General features: G+C 37.2%; 1 protein-coding gene across 5 annotated transcripts in view; it reads left to right on the forward strand.

The window, feature by feature from the left end:
• Positions 1 to 5,115: 5,115 nt before the first annotated feature.
• The window catches only part of COL28A1 (collagen type XXVIII alpha 1 chain), a 70,892-nt gene continuing 55,048 nt past the window's right edge, over positions 5,116 to 20,959 (forward strand). The window contains exons 1-13 of one of the 5 annotated variants that reach the window (XM_076331454.1): positions 5,116 to 5,226; positions 5,740 to 5,870; positions 6,645 to 6,684; positions 7,575 to 7,728; positions 8,292 to 8,851; positions 9,537 to 9,557; positions 10,238 to 10,294; positions 11,557 to 11,610; positions 12,130 to 12,171; positions 12,875 to 12,901; positions 14,077 to 14,121; positions 16,785 to 16,829; positions 20,217 to 20,270. In XM_076331454.1, the coding sequence (XP_076187569.1) occupies positions 7,608 to 7,728; positions 8,292 to 8,851; positions 9,537 to 9,557; positions 10,238 to 10,294; positions 11,557 to 11,610; positions 12,130 to 12,171; positions 12,875 to 12,901; positions 14,077 to 14,121; positions 16,785 to 16,829; positions 20,217 to 20,270 (1,026 nt within the window). In that variant the 5' untranslated portion in view covers positions 5,116 to 5,226; positions 5,740 to 5,870; positions 6,645 to 6,684; positions 7,575 to 7,607. Of the gene's footprint in view, positions 5,257 to 5,690; positions 5,871 to 6,496; positions 6,685 to 7,574; positions 7,729 to 8,291; positions 8,852 to 9,536; positions 9,558 to 10,237; positions 10,295 to 11,556; positions 11,611 to 12,129; positions 12,172 to 12,874; positions 12,902 to 14,076; positions 14,122 to 16,784; positions 16,830 to 20,216; positions 20,271 to 20,959 lie in introns of those variants that run through there. The other 4 variants (XM_076331455.1, XM_076331458.1, XM_076331457.1 and 1 more) reach the window with 4 other exon arrangements.

The raw sequence follows: 20,959 nt of genomic DNA on the forward strand, positions 1-20,959 counted from the left end.
GTACTGGCGTTCCCAATCTGGCTATCTAAAAGAGAGAAGTGTGTGAAATGAGTATTTAGTTTCTCGGGATCAGATAGGAACTAAGGAGTAAACGCGGTTTTTCCAGGAGATATCCTCCCTCCTTGAAGCATTGTATCTTAGTCTTTTAATATCTTAGTATTTAGCTTCCACCTTCTATTACAAGGGGACAAATGTTTTGCCCAGACAGTAGCCTCATTTACTAGCTGTGTCCTGATTAAATATTGAGTGAGTCACCCAGTATGAAATACTATCACTATGCATTATCATGTAGATACACCAGAGGGCAGGATTTAGATAGCATAAATATCTTTATAGCTTACATAAATTGAATTCAGCAACTAAATGATCCTTTTGATACATTTATTGCAATCTGATTTTAAAAAGGCATATAATCGTGGCTTTAGTTACCTGGTGTATGAATAACAATGGCACTGAATTAAGATATATCTAGTATTAGGAAAAGTGGTTTTTAAAAACTGTTTGAAATACTTCAAATTGCATCCATTAGCTATGTCTCCTAGCCAGGAAAAAATCTACCAGTCTTTATAGTAACTATTGTCATTCTTACTGAGTGAAGAGCACACTGGGGAAAAAAAAAAAGTAAATTTAGAGCAGTCAATTTTAGTTAATATCGTCGACCAAACTGATCCACAGTGTAAGTCCTTTGACATATTACATTCATGTACTATAGAATAGTCACCTTCTTTCATACTTTTATAGATCTGTATCACATTCGCATTCGGTTGTGGCTTTCCAAGCTACATAATTTACTTTGTCTGTCTTCATACAGAAGCTATCTCTTATCTTTGTCAGCTTTCTCTGTTTCTTTTTATTTGTTCTTTACCATTTTTGAGTTGCAGTAATGAGAACAGCAGGAAGTATTCAAGGAGGATAGGTATTGTACCAGGAAAGCAAGGTGATACATGATTTTTTCCAATAGAAGAGGTGACCTAGCATGAATGCAGGAACTAAAGGCTTTTTAACTCGAAATTCAATAGCAACATAAGATGAGTTTTGCAGATAAAACTTTGTATTGCAGACCAGAGCTTTAGTATGGTCATGTAATGAGTGCATTTAGACAGATTCAATAGTCCTGAGACCTAGATGTACTCAGCATCTAGGTTCAGAGTGTGTGGTTCAGAGCAGCCATTGAAACACTGCTGTACTTACCAAGAAGTATTAGTTGTGTTAAAAACAATGCTGTAAATCTGGAGGCATTACTTCCATCAAATTTGATTTCTAAGTGAATATAAAGCTATGAAACTATATACTGGCAAGACTAGTGAAAAAATAAAACTCTGAATTGTAAATCTATAATCCTGTAACAGAACTGTCAAGATCCTTATTGTACTTCTAAAGCACAGTAAGTAGTGAAAAAGAGCTTAGGCTGTTTCCAGAGACCAATTATACACAACATGTAACAGATCTACAGATTTTCTATCCAGAGAAATACAACCAAAGTTGACCCCATTGCTATCTGAATACTGGATGTTTGTGAGAACTACCAGGTTATATGTCTGTTTGACCAGTCAAATTGTTACGTCTAAAAATCATAAATGTTAACATTTTCTGATCTCTGCCAGATGAGAGTCATGTTTGCAGGTCCAAAAAAAGTGAGAAATGTTTGAACACAGCTGGAAATCCATTCACTTAATTCTGTTTTGGCACATAGTGCAGATAAACCTTGAGGACTGCTGGAAAAAGCATTCTCCTATAGCTGACAGTCTGTTTCTGGATGGATAGGCTGTTTACAAGTCTTGACCTAAGCATGCATAAGGGTAAGAATAAGTATGTAAACAGTATGAGTGATCCCTGTGACTAATTTGTTGCTAATGAAATGCTTAATCATCACTGTTGTGTCTGATCCAACAGATGCTGGATGCTGCCAGTAAGTATCATTTATATATGGCATTAACAGATATTTAGTGCAAAAGATTGTATTCCCTTGAAACTCTTTAGTCTCAGTTTGTATAACGAAGGCAACATTTATTTAATGAAGACAATTAACGTCAATGGAAGTGACACATGCTCATCCATCATCTGACAGGAGATGATGTAGAGGTGTGTAGGAAGGAGGCCTTTCAGGAGCAGCCTGCAGCTGCTGGGACAGCTAATCCTTCCTTGGTTGCACTGGGGAGTGTGAGCGGTGGTGGCACATACGATTTTTTTCTGTTAGCAGCATGTTCCTCCAGTACATTTCTTGTTAACAGAGCATTGCACAGGCTGACAATTCTGTGTACGAATGGTACTATGTACAACCATATGACAGATGAACAGCTCTCCCATGCAACCAGATTAGCGTTATCTCCATCTTTGCTAAGAGCTAAGACCTCACCGAGTTACTTAGTATGTGTTGTCTCACCCCTTAAATAAGTTAAAGTTACATATGCTGTCATATTCGTGGCTCACAGCACACATGAACAGATTATGGGTGTTTGCAAAGGTGTGATTTTCTCTGAATGTCTTTTTAAAAAGGGATCTACCCTTGGAGAAGCAGAAAGTTGGTACTTAAGAAAGTGTTTGGTCTAGCAATAGGGGAGGCCTTTCTCCCAGGCTAGATGAAGGGTGCTTCTACTAACCTGAATGAAGGCAGAGACTTTTTAATGCTCACTGGTCAGTGATGCCCTATTCTTTTTCCCCCTGTTCTTTCCCCTGCACCAAAATTTTAATGAAATCAGCAGGAAGTGTACTCTGCTACTTAAAAGCTCAATGTACTCTGCTTACTTAAAAGCTCCTAGTTAGCGTATTCCATTGCTGTTATTTAAACACCAAGTGAAAAGCAAAGCAGGCATGGTTTCTGTACAGTTTTCTACAAGGGAACTGCAAAGAGACAGGAAAGTGTGATTATCTACACCATTTTAAAATGGCAATGGTTTGTGAAACACCACTTGCTTCAGTGTTTGTGGCCAAGGAGATCAAACTTTGCAGTAACTGTCTGATTTAGAAGAAATCCTATGCTATAAGATATTCAGTTACATTGCTATTAGGGTCTGTAACTGTACCAAAAATAAAAAATGAGGATTTGATTAGTGAAGTTTAAGTAATTAATTCTTTTTCCTTGTAGTTTTTCATACTGCAGAATTTGAAGGTAATATGAATTTTAGAATGTTACTCTCCTCAGTGGATTGCTTCTTTCCCTCCCTGCTTATAACTGTTTTAACTTCCTGTCGTGGCTTAACCCCAGCCGGCAACTAAGCCCCACGCAGCCGCTCGCTCACTTGCCCCTGGTGGGATGGAGGAGAGAATCAGAAGAGTAAAAATGAGAAAACTCGTGGGTTGAGATAAAGACAGTTTAACAGGTAAAGCAAAAGCCACGCACACAAGCAAAGCAAAGCAAGGAATGCATTCACTCCTTCCCATCGGCAGGCAGGTGTTCAGCCATCTCCAGGAAAGCAGGGCTCCATCACGCGTAACGGTTACTTGGGAAGACAAATGCCGTCACTCCGAACGTCCCCCCCTTCCTTCTTCTTCCCCCAGCTTTATATGCTGAGCATGACGTCATATGGTATGGAATATCCCTTTGGTCAGTTGGGGTCAGCTGTCCCAGCCGTGTCCCCTCCCAACTTCTTGTGCACCCCCAGCCTACTCGCTGATGGGGTGGGGTGAGAAGCAGAGAAGGCCTTGACTCTGTGTAAGCCATGCTCAGCAGTAACGAAAGCATCCCTGTATTATCAACACCGTTTTCAGCACAAATCCAAAACATAGCCCCATACTAGCTACTAGGAAGAAATTTAACTCTATCCCAGCCAAAACCAGCACACTTCCTTCAAGAAGCATCTAACATTTGTATCTAGATTTATGAAATGTGCCTTCCAGTACAGGAAGTTGTTTGATAAACAATGAAACTAACACTGGCTTTCTTTGGGTCCTACATCCCCACACTCCCAGCCGTACAACAGTAACCTCAGATTTCCTAGTATTTCCATTTCTTGCAATGCACTCAGGTACTTCTCCAGTGCTTGGAGTCCTCTTTTGCAGTACTTCTGCTCCCTTCCCACTTTACTTAAGTTTCTTGTCTTTATTCCCGTTCCCTGTCCTCACTGCTCTCACCACGCCTACCAGCCACCCATGTCTTTTCCCTCTGTTTTGGTAAGAGTTAGCAAATGACATGTCTGGTTTGCAACCTTGGGCTCTGATTGCCAAGCTCATGAGTTCATCTGGATTGAGCAGCCGGTGGAGGAAACTCACATAAGGGCTGACCTCTCTTTGCCATGTGCGTGTGTGTCAGGGGGTGGTGGTGGTAGATGCCACCAAGCGCTGCATTCACTACACAGCTCCTGTTTCTTATTAAAGGTGCACAAACTTAGTATCTCTGTTTTAAATCCAGTAGAAAGTAGCCAAAGAACTCAAAGGCTGACTGCATGAAATTCACTTAGGTTAGGAAAGAGGGTCTCAGGATTCTGCAGGAGGGGAAAAAAGTTTTCCCCACCTTGTTTAGTCTGCCGTAGGGAAAATATCCCCCATTAATTTGAACAGATTTGGTTTTATATGGGTATAGTAGATAGACTTCTGCAGGCATAGTTCAGTGGATTTATAATCACAGAAGGCCGGTGTTTGCTACTTGTGTACTTATAGAAGCCCTTCTTGTTGCCTTAGGCTTAGGGAATCACTAAATGGCTTTAATATTTTCCCTTTTGCATTTTTAATTTAGCATATGAAACCACATTAATGTTAATCTTTTGATTTATAGTTACTCTTTTTTTCTTTCTGTTTCTCTATTTTCCCCATAATAAAATCTGGATCGTAGCAAATCATCAGCCTTGTTAATGAAATTTCTTGATCAGGAGTCCGGGAATTCTCTGGGAGCAAGTATTTGCACTCTACCATGTTGTGCTCTAACAGCTTTCGAAAGGGCATGCTGTAAGCTGTGCTTGACGCGGAATAAACAGATGTGCTTTAGCATTTTTTGGAAAGTTGAATGCCTTCAAGAAGGACATATCAATGGCAATTGATAAGCATGGTATTCACTCTATTTCTACTAAATAACCTGATTAAATCTGCAATATCAAAATCAAAGTTTAGAAATTCTGTATTCTCTGCCTTTTCCTTTTCATCTTTCAGATGCACTCTTCCTACAAAACTAAAAAAGCAGAAATTACTTACAGAGAATGCAAAGCATCAACTTTCATATTTTTTGGGGAAGACAACAGTTCCTAAGCTTTGGCACTACTTACCATGCTGAAAGTGTCTTGTGGGTAATGAGAGGTACTCATTTCACCGAAAAACTTCCATCAGGTGCTGGAACAAAAATAGCGCACACAGTCTTTGGGTTTATAAACACAAAAAAGCAATGAATAGACAACATTACTGTCCTACAGAATTAGCTACTGAACCTGTTTTTGGTGTATATGTTTAAAAGTAGTGTCCCAGACATAAGCTACCAAGGTGATCTCAAGTCTAGAAAATCTGTCTTGAGAAAAGTTAAAGGGTGCAACTTCCATGGCATTTAGGCAGATTTTTTTTAAAGCTATTCAGTACAGTTGGATCGTTAATAAAGAACTATTTATACATTTTCAATCCTATGTTTTCGATGAAAGATTGGATCTCTGCCAAAAAACCTGCTTCAGTCAAAACCATCTTTTTATGTTGTGTTTTTGAAATGCCCAAATTATTCATAAATTTTTTAATCTATAACTGAAACATTTCAATGCTTAATCACATAGCAGTGCAGGGACCTGATTCATCCCAGTGATGAAGCCCGAGTCCTTCCTTCTGCAGCACCATGCGAAGGAGCTCTCCATTCTGTCCTGCCACCAAGGCACCGAGGGATGTCTTGCCTGGTAGGCATTGCCTGTCCAGAGGCTGGGCGCTGAACCTTCTGCTGGGTGTCTGCACAAAACTCCCTCAAGGTATGTCACGATTCCTTGAGACTTACCATTGGCATACTTTCTCTCACCCCGATTTTTTACTTAACACTGTGACAATACAATTTTACTCTGAAGCCTGCCATTAGATAGAGCAAATATAATTTGCATGCAGCATGCTGAGAGCTACCTAAATGACAGTCCCCTTTTAGATACCCTGTCTGTGTCTGACCCCTCAGAGGATTTAAAGAGCAGAAAGAATTTCTGAGGAAAACAGCTCAGAAAGACTTTTTTTTTTTTAAGTTGCCTTTTATTATTGTAATTGCTAATGCAATTACCACCTTTGAGACATGTTCATGATCCTGGCAGACTCACAAACCATCGGGTCAGAATTCAGTTCTAGCCTACAAATGATAATGTACTAATCTCACATCTCTGATCTAGCCAGTGCTGCAACATTAACATGGACAAGCTGAAGAGGTGTGGCTGGCAAAGTGGTGGGTAAAGATGCAGTTTGTCTAGAAGTGAGTTTTTTAATGTAAAAGGTCAGTTACTTAAAATGGGAAAACACTCGTGCTCCCAGACTGACACTATCCCTTTAATAAAATGGCTTGGTCTCCCACTCAGCCCTGGCTAAGTGCCTGACTATCTTCATTTAAACTTTGGCCAACTAAACAGCAATAATGGACCATAAAGGATCTAGATGCAAGGTAGAGCCATTTACAAGTGGATAGGCTATTTATTTACAGATTGCTTTATTTTTGTAAACAAAACATATTTTCCAGTATGACCTACTGGACATATTTTCTACACTGACAGCTTATTCAATCCACAATTTGCTTTTTGAATGCCTTCAAAGGTAAGAGACTTAGTTATTTCCTTTCTGTTTTTAGAGGACTGCGCTTAGTGTGCTGTCTGTGTATATAACTGCTTGATGGACTTGACGATTTAGGAAGAATGTTTAAATTTAAATATATTGTCTTTGTTATTAATAATATGTAAAATGAATTATTGTAAATTGCAGGCATTTTTTGTAAATCAGTTTTAATGGGGTTCAGTTTTCCCTAGAGATATGTTGAATCACTGACTTAAATGTTGTAATGTTCGTTTTATTAGTGTATACAGTCATTGTAATAGAATATTGTCTTTATGGAAAATACTGCACACATTCTGTTACAGCCATGTAACATTAATAATACATTCATGTATTGAATTTCATTACTAAGCCCTTGTTTCTTAGAAGAATAAGTTGTTCATACTGCTGCTCCAGACCTAGGTAATATATCTGCATCCCAAAACACCCAGATCTTTGTTTATTCCTAACAATTAGGGATTTCTAGAAACAAACTGTATTCTGTGTTCTCTATAATATTCCTGCTAATTTAATATAATTAGTTTAATAGCAAAGTATGTTAATAGCAATACACATTAGTAACAATTTCTTTTACCCTTCTTTGTTAGAGGGTAAAAGCACTGGCTTTTTTTAAGAAAGAAAAGGAAGCACTGTGTTTGTTCTACCCATATTTCTTCTTTAATAAAACAGGTTCTAATATACATATGAGCTACAGTTGGGCTTGTACTGGCTGCTATGCTTAAATCAGCTACCCAGTGTCTTTTTATAATCATTTTTTATATGTTGTCTCTAGAATTGTGCTTCCCACAAATGTGTATTCTATATGTAAAGTATCTGTATTTATTTATTTGCACCTATTAATGAAGTATTCACAGGTGGTTTTTTACTTTTAACAGGAAGGAGTTGTCTAATTTGGGATCAAAGTCACTATGTGGAAAAAACATTTTTTCTTTTGCTTTTTACTTCTGGCTGTGACAACAAACCAGATAGTATATGGGCAAAACAGAAAGAAAGGGAAGAAGTCTTATTCTCTCGTGCAAAAAGATGAAGGTAAAACCATTTTCTTAAAATTTCTGATTGACCATGTTGTATGTCTCCGCATATTTCAGGATCATTAGCTAGTGATTGACAACTTATGTATGCATTTATAAAGTGTGATTTATTTTGATTATGAGGCCTGGAAAATACTGTGGTGACATTTACTTGGTCATGGACTCCAGTTTGATCTATGATTTTCATTGACACGCGTATCTCTCTTAAGATAAATGATAAGGAGTCTAAGTTTTAGTTTGAAATTGCATGTGGAAAATTTTGTATAGAGAGTCAACTAAAATGCTAAAACAATCCCATCAAGACCCGAATTTGAAAGTTTTTGTCTGTAGACTGTATTTAATAATACTGGTATGAATTAAAGTAACTTAAATTTAGTTACTTGACTTCAGTAGCATTTCTTGGCATTTACAGTGAAATTTATCCTTAGAATTTTTACTGGGAAGACAGAGGAATCCTTGGGGAAATGATTTCAGGATTGGGATTGTTGCAGAGAATTATCTGAAAGCTGTTGTGCAGGTGTGCCCATCATTCATAGATTTAACTTTCTTGTTCCATTACAGGTGATACGTGTCTCGTTGATATAGTCTTTATCTTGGACAGTTCAGAAAGTGCCAAAAACCAGTTGTTTGATTTACAGAAGAATTTTGTTCAAAACTTAACTGACAGTATTTTCCAGATGAAGCCAGTTAAGTCTCAGAAGTATAATGTCAAACTAGCAAGTATGCAGTTCAGCAGCACAGTCAGCATTTATCATCCCTTTACAGCCTGGAAAAACGTGCAGAATTTTAAAGAGAAAGTCGAGTCTCTGGGCTTTATTGGCCATGGCACCTACTCCTATTATGCAATTTCCAATGCCACTCAGCTGTTTAAAACTGAAGGTCGTAAGAGAAGTGCGAAAGTGGCTTTTTTGATGACTGATGGTGTGGATCATCCAAACAGCCCTAACATCCAGGGTATAGCCACAACAGCTAGGAGTCTTGGAATACATTTTTTTACCATTGGCCTTTCTAAGAAAAAAGTCCAAGAAGAAAAATTGCGTATGATATCTGGTGATTCAGCCTCTAAACACATCTTATGCCTGGATGATCAGAACCTGATAGTTGATGTAGCATTGGAACTGGTAAGTAATGCTGATGTTAATCTTGTCACGCGTCTATCCATGTCAGATTTCATTTAGCTTTGATAAGTAAGTCCTGAAGGCAGTGCAGAGGTTTTTGTGGTGCGTGTCTCTGCTACATCCAGAGTCAGGACAGAGGGAGCTTCCTCCTCCCAGCCGCTCTCCAAGGAGTTGTGTGCTTGGACAATAATAGCTCAGCTGCACTGATCACTGATGGAGGGACAGGGTATTTCCCAGCACACAGAGTGTGTCTCTGAGCGTATGATAATACTTTAGAAAGTAACTTGTTCTCATGCGTAAGGCTGATAAAATCACTGAGTCCTTCCCCTATATATTATGTTAGTAGAGTCTTCCATAGTAAGGCCTTTCATTAGGAAGTCTTTTTATATTCCCCTTGTTAGCATTGTTTTTTAATATTGTCTATTTAGCTGTCCCATTACATCTCATTTGTTTTCTGATCATTATGGGTCACATGAAGTAATCCCCTCTTCCTACCGGAGAACCCTTTTTCATACAAATAGTTCCACAGACTGGTTCTTACCACTTTGAGGAAAGGATGAAGGATGAAGGTATTCACATTCTTTACCATTCACCTTGGAAATTCTGTAAACTAGAGAGGAAAAAGGGTTAAATTAGTACTCTGTTAAATTAAATCTATATGAAAGTAATATTTTTCTTTTCTTTTCAGGAAGCCTTGCTTCAGAAGCAGGTAGGGTTTTTGAGTTTTGTGTGTTTTGATTACTCTTATTCATACTAGATCTCCTGATGTCTGCTGCTTCTATAATGCCACAATACTCCAGGATTAATCAGCCTTCCTTCCCTGAGTAAAGTTTCCGACCATGATTGCTTTTATTTTAACTTTCATCCATTTCTTCCATCCCTTCTGAGAAATCTACAACTTCTGTCCATTAGTGAGTAGTATCAACAGTAAGACATAAAGAACTCTTCCTACCAGAGTGGAATAGGACTAGTACAGCACATGCAAATTCATTAGTGATCTCATTAGAAAACTATAGCAATGTCAAAATGCTCCAAAAATTATGTAACATTTCACGGTACTATATACTATGTATATGCTACCTTAAATGTTTGTAGTTACAGTAGTAACAGATTTGTTTGGTTTTGTTATAAATAAATCAAGCAACTGATTTTGATTGGGCTATACAGAAGTATAAGCCCAATATATATTATCTTATAAGCCAAATTGTATATTATCTTATATAATGTTGATTATATAAGAAATATATATATTAGAAGATCATTTATTTCCTGTTATTCCACTTTTATGTTCTCTAGTCTGTGGCTAGGCAAAAACAGAGTTTATGCTTTAAAAATTTGAAATAATGGCTTTGAAAAATGTTCTCCTTAATGTTTCTGTTAACCTTGTAGTGTATGCGGAAGAACTGTGGGTGTGAAAAGGGAGTAAAAGGAGACAAAGGTGATTCTGTAAGTATGCATTCATTTGAAAAGCCTCCAGAATTTGAATTGTAATCATTGAGATCAGTGTTGCACAGTATTTTAATTGGTTACTGTGTCTGTAAAAAGCAAGACGTTAGCTGTGCATGTACTGCAAAAAGAAGTGATGTATCATAGCATATCACTGTGAAAGGCCACTGTTACAGGAGCTCAGAAAAAAATCTATCCATAATCACATACCATCTTGGAAATATATTATTGGGTAATAAAACACTGTGGATAAATAGGTACATGATTTTGAAGCCCAAATCAAAAAGTTATTCTCGAATCTCGCAATGGGGAAGGAAAGGTCCATTAGACAAAGGTTTACTTCCACCAGCAGCTTCTATCTGTGTAAGGGATAAAGGTTCAAAAGACTGAGGGTGATGGCATATATGAAGAAAGATCTAAAACTCTGCCTCCAACACTCTCTTTGCTCTTGTGACACTTCAACACGTAACTGTTTCTTGGCTCTGGTAAAGAAGAGAGAAGTGGGAATTCAGACAGCGTGTGACCTCTCTGATCCCTTTTGTAGCTTTAATAGCTCCCCCAGAGACAACCAAGGTACATACAGAGGTTTTTGCCTTTCTCCCTAGACACTAAGCAACTGGTCAACCATATGTGTAGCAGGTTATGACAGCAGGGCCTATCATCCAGTCCCTTGGCTCTGGATAATGTGCATGTGGAACTAAAACCTCTGTTTCCAATTTAAAATGTAAGATCCAAGAATTTTAAGTTACTTTGTCCAAAATTATTAGATGTAACCTATTATATATGCATTTTTTATATATACACATATACACCAAGATTTCTGGTCCCCACCTTCGTGATCCTCCAAACAGGAATAATGGTGTAGTAATTTTTTATTTTGGGGCTGCTGAATATTGACACTAAGCTGTTCCGTGCACAGGGTTTTTTTAAGCAGAGAAGATAAGATAGTGGTGGGTAACGCTGTAAAATGGGAAGGAGGAACTGTGCATGTTTTCTGTGACACCTTCCTGGTTAGATTTTCAAATGCTCTGTAGAAAATGTATTTATCGTTGAATATTGATTAAAAAAATCACAGATACCTTATAATACCAGATTTTTTTAGCTAAGTGAAGGTAGTGTCGCATGTGCCATACCTGAATCAGTGTGGGTTTCTGCCTAAGCTTATTCCGGAATGATTTTGGCCTGCCCCCAAAATATAGTCTTAGAGAAACTGGAGAATTTTATCCTCACAATGGTAATAACATTTTCCTGCTTTGTTTCAGGGCAGTGCTGGTAACAGAGGGGAAAAAGGTGAGCCAGGACCAAAAGGAAACAAGGTAAAGTGAATTTTAGAAAATAAAGCAAATTTCTATCTAGTTTTATTCAAACCATAGAAGTGAATATAGCAAAGGAAAAGTATGTTAAAATATGATTTAAAAGATTGACTTTTTCTATGAGAGGTTTATAGTTAGCTGCTTTAGAAGTGAGAGAGAAAAATTTGAAACTAAACTGCTACCAAGTTAACACTGCCTATCATTCCAGTTTTTCTCTGACAGCAGAGGTCTCTGAATCTAGCTGAAGGCTCTCTAAGCTCCACAGGGCTTTCCAACAGTACACAGATCTCTTGAGCAGAGCGGCTCGCTCTGATGACTAAGATTTCAGTCATCTAATAACAGTAGTTGAGTTTTCTATGTTAATGTTCAGGAATTGTGTGTCCTTGATTGTGGGAGGAAGAAGTGTGGATCGTAAATAGGAGAAGCAACTTCTGGTCCTTAAACAGTGTTCTTGGTTTTAGTGTAATAGTGATAAATAAAAGAGCAATACATATTTCAGTTGTATTCCTTTGCTTCCAATAGGGCGATGCTCAGAAAGGAGATCATGGAGAAAAAGGTGAAGAGGTATGTGACTACTACAGTGCTAACTCATATTTGGTCTTTTCAGATTATCTTCCAGATCCTGATTCACAGTTTAGTTCCACTGAACTGAAAGTGCATTTTCCATTTTTCACACATCTACTTTATTCAGTTATTTAGAGCACCTAAACTAAGTTCTGGTTTAGTGAAGCATCTATACTGAGAGAAAGAGTCTAACCATGTCCTTAAGTATAGAGATGGGATGCTGCTGACAAAAGGAACTTTTGAAGCTATGTGATTTTGTATTGACTTGCATTAGACTTATTCCAAAGATAGAATTGAAAATGTCATCACTAAAAACATCTAGATGGTTCTCCAGTGGCTTCTGACATCTGATATTTCTCAGCTTGAATTCTTGTTGATTCACAGTAGAAAGATTAACACTACTCCATCCATAAGATCAATTCAGTTTAAAAGTCCCATTTAAATGATAGCATATATCTGCTAAGAGGCTGGCAAACTGAGTGGTGTATTTACAGCTAATGTTATGAGGAAAAAATACACATCTAAATTTGCAGAGAATTATGTGTTAATTGATTCCAGAGAGATATTTTATTGTTGTGAATAGTTAAACTTCTGAAACGTAATTCTTTATTGTTTTTTTTTTCCTACTTAAATTAGCAGTATGTTACACCTTTGCTTTCTCTTTTATGATTTTTTTCCCTTTTTTTTTTAAATTTTCGAATAGGGAGCTCCTGGCTACAAGGGAGACAAGGTAAGATTTTTATAGAATAGAAGTAGTCTGAAAATAGATTGTCACTTGCTGACAGTGTATGTGAAAGAATGGAAAGAAGAGCCTGTCCTGTCTTTTTGTCATGAGAGCTCCTAATGCAATGCCTAGAAGTAAATTCATCATTTATGTAAATGCTTGCAGACTGGCTTGTTGGAATTAAAAAAAAAAAAATCAGAAAATGTAATCTAAATATAAAAATAAAAATGTCAAAGACCAGAAATAAAGCTTCTGGAAGGAAAAAGAAAGTTGAGGGTTGAATAAGAGGTTAAGTATAAAGAAAGTGAAATTGTTTACTACAAACACAAATAGATGTGGCAATCATTAGCTTTCAAAAAATTTACTACAAGGAAGTTTACTTTTAAGCTAATTATAACTTGCAAGGGCTAATGCTTGATCAAAAGAAATCTCAAGATAGGCTCTCCAAGAAGCTAAAAAAATTATACACTTCAATGACTTGGAGGATTCTAGAGCTGAAATTTATGTTGCAAACTGGACCATCATAGCCAGAACAGAAACTGAGATAATCCCATTTTGACTTTGCTTGGTTTGGGCACTTACCTCTCTACATTGTTAATAAAAGCAGTGCCTCTCTGAATCTTTGTATTCATTAGAAAAATGCTTCAGTCAATTTTATGGAAACATTTCATGGAAGTGGGAAAGGGACCTTTAAAGGTCCCTTCCAACCCAAACTATTCTATGATTCTATGAAAAGTAGACTCGTATGTCTACTTTTCATATGTCTATTGATATGTTAAATCATCAGTGGAACGCATTAGTAATTGTCTTCATTCCATTTGTACAATCTCACAATTGTTATTCAGGAAAATCTCAGACATCACAGTAATGAAATCAGAATATAGAGAGGATCTCTGGAGACAGTGCAGTGAGGTGGAAAAATACAGCAAAACTTATTAGGTATTAAAAGTATTATCCTCTTATGATGTAGGTTGGAAATTTTGTAGGCATTCTCAGAGGGAAAAAGTATCTATCTTGAGTAGAGCAGACCGTATCTTCTACAGACCATATCTAATGAGGCCACTCTCAGGTCCTCAGAATCTAGTAAATCTCTTGGGCTACTGAACTGCTTGCAGTCTTTAATGCATGTAGTGTAATCAAAACATCTTGTTTAGCTGTTAACCTTTTGACTTCTTATAAAGGGTGAGAGAGGAGAATGTGGATCCCCAGGAGTAAAAGGGGAAAGAGTAAGTATAATTTTTATTTGAACTGTTTCACGTTGATGAAGATACTAGAAAATCATGTAATATATTCATAAACATAGTTTGTAAAGATTATTGTAAATTTGGAACATCTTATAATTCCGTGGTAGTAGAGATATATTCATAGTAGAAATACGATTCGTAGAAACTGAACTCACAGTTCACCATATTCTTTTTTTCCATTTTGCAGAAGAAATGTAGTCACTTTTACCTAAAAGAAAAGCTGTCCTGACCAATGCCAAGCCCTGCTTACAAAGGACTGTGAGCATGTTACAGAGTTCACCAGATTTTTTTTTTTCCTTAAAATGTTAATTTTAATTCAAGTGTATAAAGTTGTATTACAATAGAAGCAGGTTCTTACACAATCTGAACAACTTTCAGGTCTACCAGCCCATCTGTGCTGATAATGCATTCACACTTCTACCTAGTCCTCTTCTTCTTTTAACCTGAAGTGCAGAAGTGATACAAGTGAATATAGATTTTTACCTGTTTTTTACACTCTGAAAGATGGAAGGATAATGTACTCCTGAGTGAGATAATCATGCATCTTGAGTTCATGTAAGCAGGTTTGTATGACTGCTACAAACCACTGATGTATAGTTCGAGTTGTTAAGTACTACCAACTAGATTGCAATTGATCATTCTATTAAAGCACATTTCTTCAGTTTTAACATCCGTATTATGTTTACCTTTATCAAAGACCAACTTGAAAAGTTTGTGGTTCCTGGAACCTGTAATTTGATGATGAATTTCAGGTAGGAATTAGAAATATTCAAAGCAGCAGTATTTGTCACAAAGAAAAAAGGGCATTATACTATAATAAAAACCTAAAGGCTGAGAGTATCTTGTGAGATGCTAGGGTTCAAAATGGCAGCAAGTGAGTCAGAAAAGGCTGAAATATTGATGAAAAAGGAGAAAGAGTTGCATCTCTCAGAGGAATAAAGAAGATCATAACTTCTTTATCCAGGCAATATGTGAGAAGTAGCATGAGGTTATGTGAAATGTCTACTAAGATAAAAAGAAGCTGTTCAGAAACTGGCAAAGAACATAATCAAAGCAGCCAAGAAATCTGGATGTAGAAAACATATGCCAGGGCTGCCAGAAGTTCGCTTGTTTCATTTCTGTTGAGGACAGTGATGAAAAAAAAAAGTTTGACATCTGCAGAGGATCAGAGATTATAATGGATTAAGGACTTCAAGAACTTAGTGAACAAATGAAAATCAGTCTAGTAATTCCAGAATTCCCAGCTTCACATTTACAAATGCAGAAGATAGAACAAAATGATTTTTTTTTTTTTCATGAAAGTAGTCTATGCTGGACAAAATCATCAGAAACAGAACATACATGGCCAAATGTATAAGAAGTAAATTCAATATTCCGAGGGGCATCTTTAACTGCAGTGATGGACATTGAAGTATAAAAAGCAGTAGTGTTGTCTGATTTGAAAATGTGGCATTTTTCCCCCGCCGCTTTCCAATCTCACTAATCAGACTGAGTCCAGCAGAGGTTTTGATGCTGTGAATCTGAGTTTTTTCAAAAGCTGTTCAGGCTTGAAATTCAGACAGTTTGTGTTCAGCTTTGAAATCAAAACTGACTCCAATCATATGTGTGTATTCTACCAAAAGTAGCTATCATCGCATCAGCATATTGTTGTTTGTGCCATCCATTGCTTGTGTAGTTTTGTAAATGGGCTAGAACGGAATGGGGTTAACTGCTCTCTCTGGTGGCTGATGCTTGGCCTGGGAGCAAATGCCAGGGAGTAGAGAATTGTTAAAAAATTCTGAATCTGAATCTGTAGAGGAAGACAGTCGATGGGGTGTGGCTGCGCAGGTATCACTGCTAAATTCGTCAAGGCCTTTAGAAGTTCAAAACGTGACACATGCCTTGAAAAATGCAGCAGTCTGCCAGTGCCTCTGTGTGCGGAGATGTTGCTAATTAAAAGAGAAGAAAGAGAAAGAAAAGACCGGTAAACTATTTGCTGAAAGCTATTTTTGCTTTAGAAATAAATTATAACTGAGTATTGAGTCAACTAGAAGTGAAATCCCGTAGAATATGCATTCTGGTGACTGAAGAAAAAACAGTGCAGGAGAAAGATTTGTGAACAATCTACAGTGGCGGTAACTGGTAAGAACTCATTAAATGGAGAAATGACAGCTAATGGAATAAAAAAATATGGCATTTTACTTTTTTTGGATGTGTTTTTTAATGTTTTTTGCGAACTATTAGTGTGATTCTGCCATGCTCCTGATCTGCAGTTTGAGTTAGTGAGACAAAGTTACCTGAAGTTATTCTGGTGTAAGCACTGCAGCATTTTTTTAAGAATTCTGTGTCTAGTATAATTCTAGAAATTAAATTTAAAGACCTGTAGCAAATAACAACTGGTTAATCAAATAGCTAAGATGTTAAGTAGCCATCCACAATGTTTGTTGTATATGAAAGGTATTTTAACTGAATATTGAGGATGGAATGTAACAGGCAATTACTGAATACAGAGTGAGAACAGCAGTACTCTGGAGAGAGAATAAACTCCCTAGAAAGTGCTTGAACAGAGATATGAGTCATTACATGTACACTGCAGTTTTCAATACTTTAAAGCAGATTATTGCAATTTCCTATTAATCTGATAATTGAGTCTTATTTTTCCTCAGGGTTTGGAAGGTCCTTTTGGCCCTAGGGGACCTCGGGGACCTCAGGTAAGGGAACTAAAAGCTACCAAATAAAAAGAAAACACATTATATTCTGTAAGGTTCTTTCTGCATACAACCTGTCAGCTCTGTGGAGAGCAGCACGTTTGGTGCATGAGACACCAAGACAGCAGAGTCTGGCAAATCTTTGTCTTTTGGAAATAATTTTCAAAGAAAAAATCTTGGCTGCTGCTGCTGCTTAAAGCTGCTCAGAGGTGCGTGGCCCACTTGGGCTCTCCAACTGCAGAGATCTCCTCTTACCCTTAGAGTATAATCGTGCCCTGTCATACCCCTACTTGCTAAATTCCTCTTCTATTACGTGGCAGCGTCCTGCTGTATCTTGGAAAGCTGTACACAGTCCTTCTTGAAACATAAGGCAGCCAGAAAGACTGAAATTTGTTGGGGAGGCTAAAATCTGCAGTAATTATTTCAAAACCTGAGCAATGAGTCAGGGAAAGTCTCAGTATTATTAGGAGCAGAGATTGTTACCACTCTCAGATCAGTGATCATTTATTTGTTATCTGTGCAGAAGTCCAGATCGTCCTCTTCTCTCTTTGCAGTTGCTGAAAAGGGTTATTGCTGTCTTTGTGTTTCTTACAACCTGTGTAATTTCCATTAAAAAATTCATACTAGACATGTAAAAAGAGCTGCTGTATGGAGTAGACATCTCAAGAAGTTATACCAGTCTCCTAGTAGATCCCTAGGTGATGTGGAATGATGAAGGCCAGCACTTGCCCACTCACTTCTCTACCGAGCCTGTTTCTGGGTTATATGAAAGAAAACATAAGGGGGGCATAATATGGTAACAGAAATTTATTACATGGTATTAAGATGTGAACATTTAGTCCTAAATGCCATTTTCAATGTTTTTAAATTACGTTTTTCTGCTTTCCTTTTGCTTGGCAATGGACATGCAATAATGCTACAAATTTATTAATTTATTATTTTATGCTCCAGTAATTCTGTCTGGTAAGCAATTAGTAAAGATGTGATCTGTGCCCCAAAAGATGACACTTACTTATTCTTGTTTATTAAAAAATGGAAACACACGGAGTCTAAGAGTTTTTTGGCCAATTTTGACAGGAATTAATGAGACAAATCAGATCACCAATCATCAGCATTTCCCTACATAAATTCAACTCACCGTGCAGTATATGTTCAGTTTTGCACACTCTATAAAATACCAGCTGCTGTTGCAAGTCAAGCCTCGTACAATGTCATAACCTGATTATTCTAAGGCAAAATCAAATTGTTTTTTTCTTTTCATATACAGCATCACTGCAATTACTCCTACATTATCCCGGTTTTGAGCTTGATGTTACATATCATCATATAATACAATGGTCTACATTCAGTTTAGGTTTGAAAGGCTCATTACAAAAAAAAATCCTAACTGCTGGAAAACAGAAGCAGATGAATGTACCACTATACAAGAGGACTAATCAATGGTTACAAGGATTTACTGTAATTCTGAGCTATGAGAACTAAGTAATTACCATGGGAACTACAACCTGCTTAATGACTAAAAGGAAGATAGCATGCAATGAGCTTGAGAATGATTTATCTTATGTATTTATATTAACAGATTATATTATGTATTTCTATTAGCACACCCTGCCTCAAGCACATTGCCATTTTACTGCTGGGACATTTGTCCCTCTCACATCATGGTCGTAATTTTTTACCTCAGGAAGAATAGCTTATAAAAATGTGATTTTTTCAAAGTCCCTTTTGGAAATGCTTTTCAACTACTAAGAGATTTTAAAGAAATATTTTAGTTCTTTATATGACACCAAGATACTAAGAGAATAAAGTAGAGTTTGCTTCTTTTGAAACAAACAAAACTGCAAGATTCCTTTTAGTAAACAGTACTCAATTAAAACGCATAAACCAAGGACTAAGGCCATATTACTGTGAGTTTGTGCACAATACAGATTCCTTTTAGTAAACAGTACTCAATTAAAATACATAAACCAAGGAGTAAGGCCATATTACTCTGAGTTTGTGCACAATACAGCACTTGGGACATCACTGTACTGTTATGAGACAGTTATTCCCTAGTTTGTAAAGTTATGATTTGAGCATAATTTGGAACACTAGCTATATTAATTTCATTCACTGTTTTCCCCCCAATATTTGATTTGTGGTCGTATAACTGTTACTTAGGTGTGTGATTGCATTTTTGCATGCTTTGTGCAAAAGCTGCAAAAGAAAGGAGAAAATAATAAATATTTTTTTTCTGACTGGAAATCCATGGGAGATACAAAATCACAGATATTCCAAAATTTTCATATCTGTTTGTGAGCCAAAATGCAGTATTCTGGAGGATTTACTAAAGCTATTAATGATGGTAGCTGAAAGGGATTATTTTTGTTTCTTTTTGGATAGTCATGCGTTTCCTGTAGTTTATCATATTTAAGAACGGGAATGAACACACTCTGAGCACATTTTTGTGTCAGCAATGAAACCAATACGTTTACATTTGGGCCAGTTTGTGTCTTTTTATAAGCATAAAATGATTCATATTTGACCCAGCATTTTTACTACAATAAACTGTAATTTTGTGGTATTATTCTTTTGATAGCTCATGATTTTTTTTTTCTCCAGTCATTTAAAAAACTTCATGAGGCTTCCACTTCATTTTGATTGTCAGCTCTGTTAGTGGTAGTTGCAACAACATTGACCAATCTGACCCAACTGGGCAGCCCAGCAGATGCCAGTGGGATGTTCACTAACTCACAAGTCGGGTTCCCGTAAGAGTTAAAGCTTTAACGCCGGACTTGGATGTAATCTATTCATCCTGTGATCTTATTGCTCTTCATAATTATCAGACCTCCTTTTTTCTAGCTACCGTACCAGCCACTGTATTGGTGAAGGGACCTCCTCAAATGTCATCACTCCAGACAGAGTACCTTACCTGCTCTGTCTCTTCCAAAGAGCCATTAATTATTTCCTTGTGTGAGGGGACACAATGGTTGTAGTAATGTCAGGGAATTAAAATTAATCTCAGCTCATCATCACAGAGAGATGAGGGGAACTGATCTCTTACAAACGCAGCTAAATAGGACGTGACAGCTTAGTTTATTTGCTTGGGCAGAAGAGAGAATATGAAAATATGGCAAAGTCAGGAGCAGGAGGAGAAAGGAACGGAAAGCTTCAGATAAAACAGATGCAATTCACATGGAGTAGTAAGATATCCTTTCTGCCAGCGCTGGTTATTGAATATTAACAATATTCAATGTGTTGGGCACTTCCCAGGATAGGACACAGAAAACTCTTGTCCTTTAGAGCTTAGCATTGTGCTGTGTTTTACTGTACTCTGTTCAGGCCAAATTCAAAAGAAACTTCACATGCATCTTCAAAGGCAACTCATACTATACTTTGGCTTTTGTGTAGGGTATCAGCGGACCTCCAGGTGAGCCAGGCCCGAAAGGCATTCAAGGAAGCAAGGTAAGATGTAGTTGTATATGTGTAGATGTTATTTATGTAGGGAGAGAGGATGCAGAAACTCTGTGTAGAATCTTTATACTCTACTCTCCTTTTTCCTCAGTAGTTTTTTGTTAGTGGTGTCCTTTGCACAGCGATATTGTACACCACCTGCTTGGTGCACCATAGCGTCATCATGATATGAAGGCTTTGTATTGTTGGCACATGCAGCTGGTTCTCCATCTGGGTCTCCGAGAGCATTTTGTAGGGCCACAATAGGGTGCTACCAAGGACCTGCCTAGAGCCACAGCACTTAGGTTGGAATTTAAATCACCTGAATAAGTGTCTTGGCTTCTTAGCTTCCCTTGCTGTCACTTGGGAAGTTTTTTCTAGAATATTTTTGACTAAAATGCCTTGTGTTTAAAGATTTTAAGTAATTCTAGATGGTGGTTATAAAATCTTTAGATTGAGTATTTTAAGTCATTTTTAATTGCTTGTATACTGTAAAAACTCAAGACAACTTTGAAATTGGTAGAGGTGTAAGATTTGATGATGATTAATGCCTTAGTTATGTTTAAAATAGATCATTTAAAGTTAATGACTACAGCTTGTCAAGCAAAATCAGTTGGATAAAGTATCTGATTAATTTAGGCAGTCTTCTGGCTTGCAAACCTTTGGGAAATTGCTTTATGTGAATACAGTTGTCTTGCCCA

The sequence above is a fragment of the Aptenodytes patagonicus genome, chromosome 2 (assembly GCF_965638725.1).
Source record: "Aptenodytes patagonicus chromosome 2, bAptPat1.pri.cur, whole genome shotgun sequence".
NCBI classification, from domain to species: Eukaryota; Metazoa; Chordata; class Aves; order Sphenisciformes; family Spheniscidae; genus Aptenodytes; species Aptenodytes patagonicus.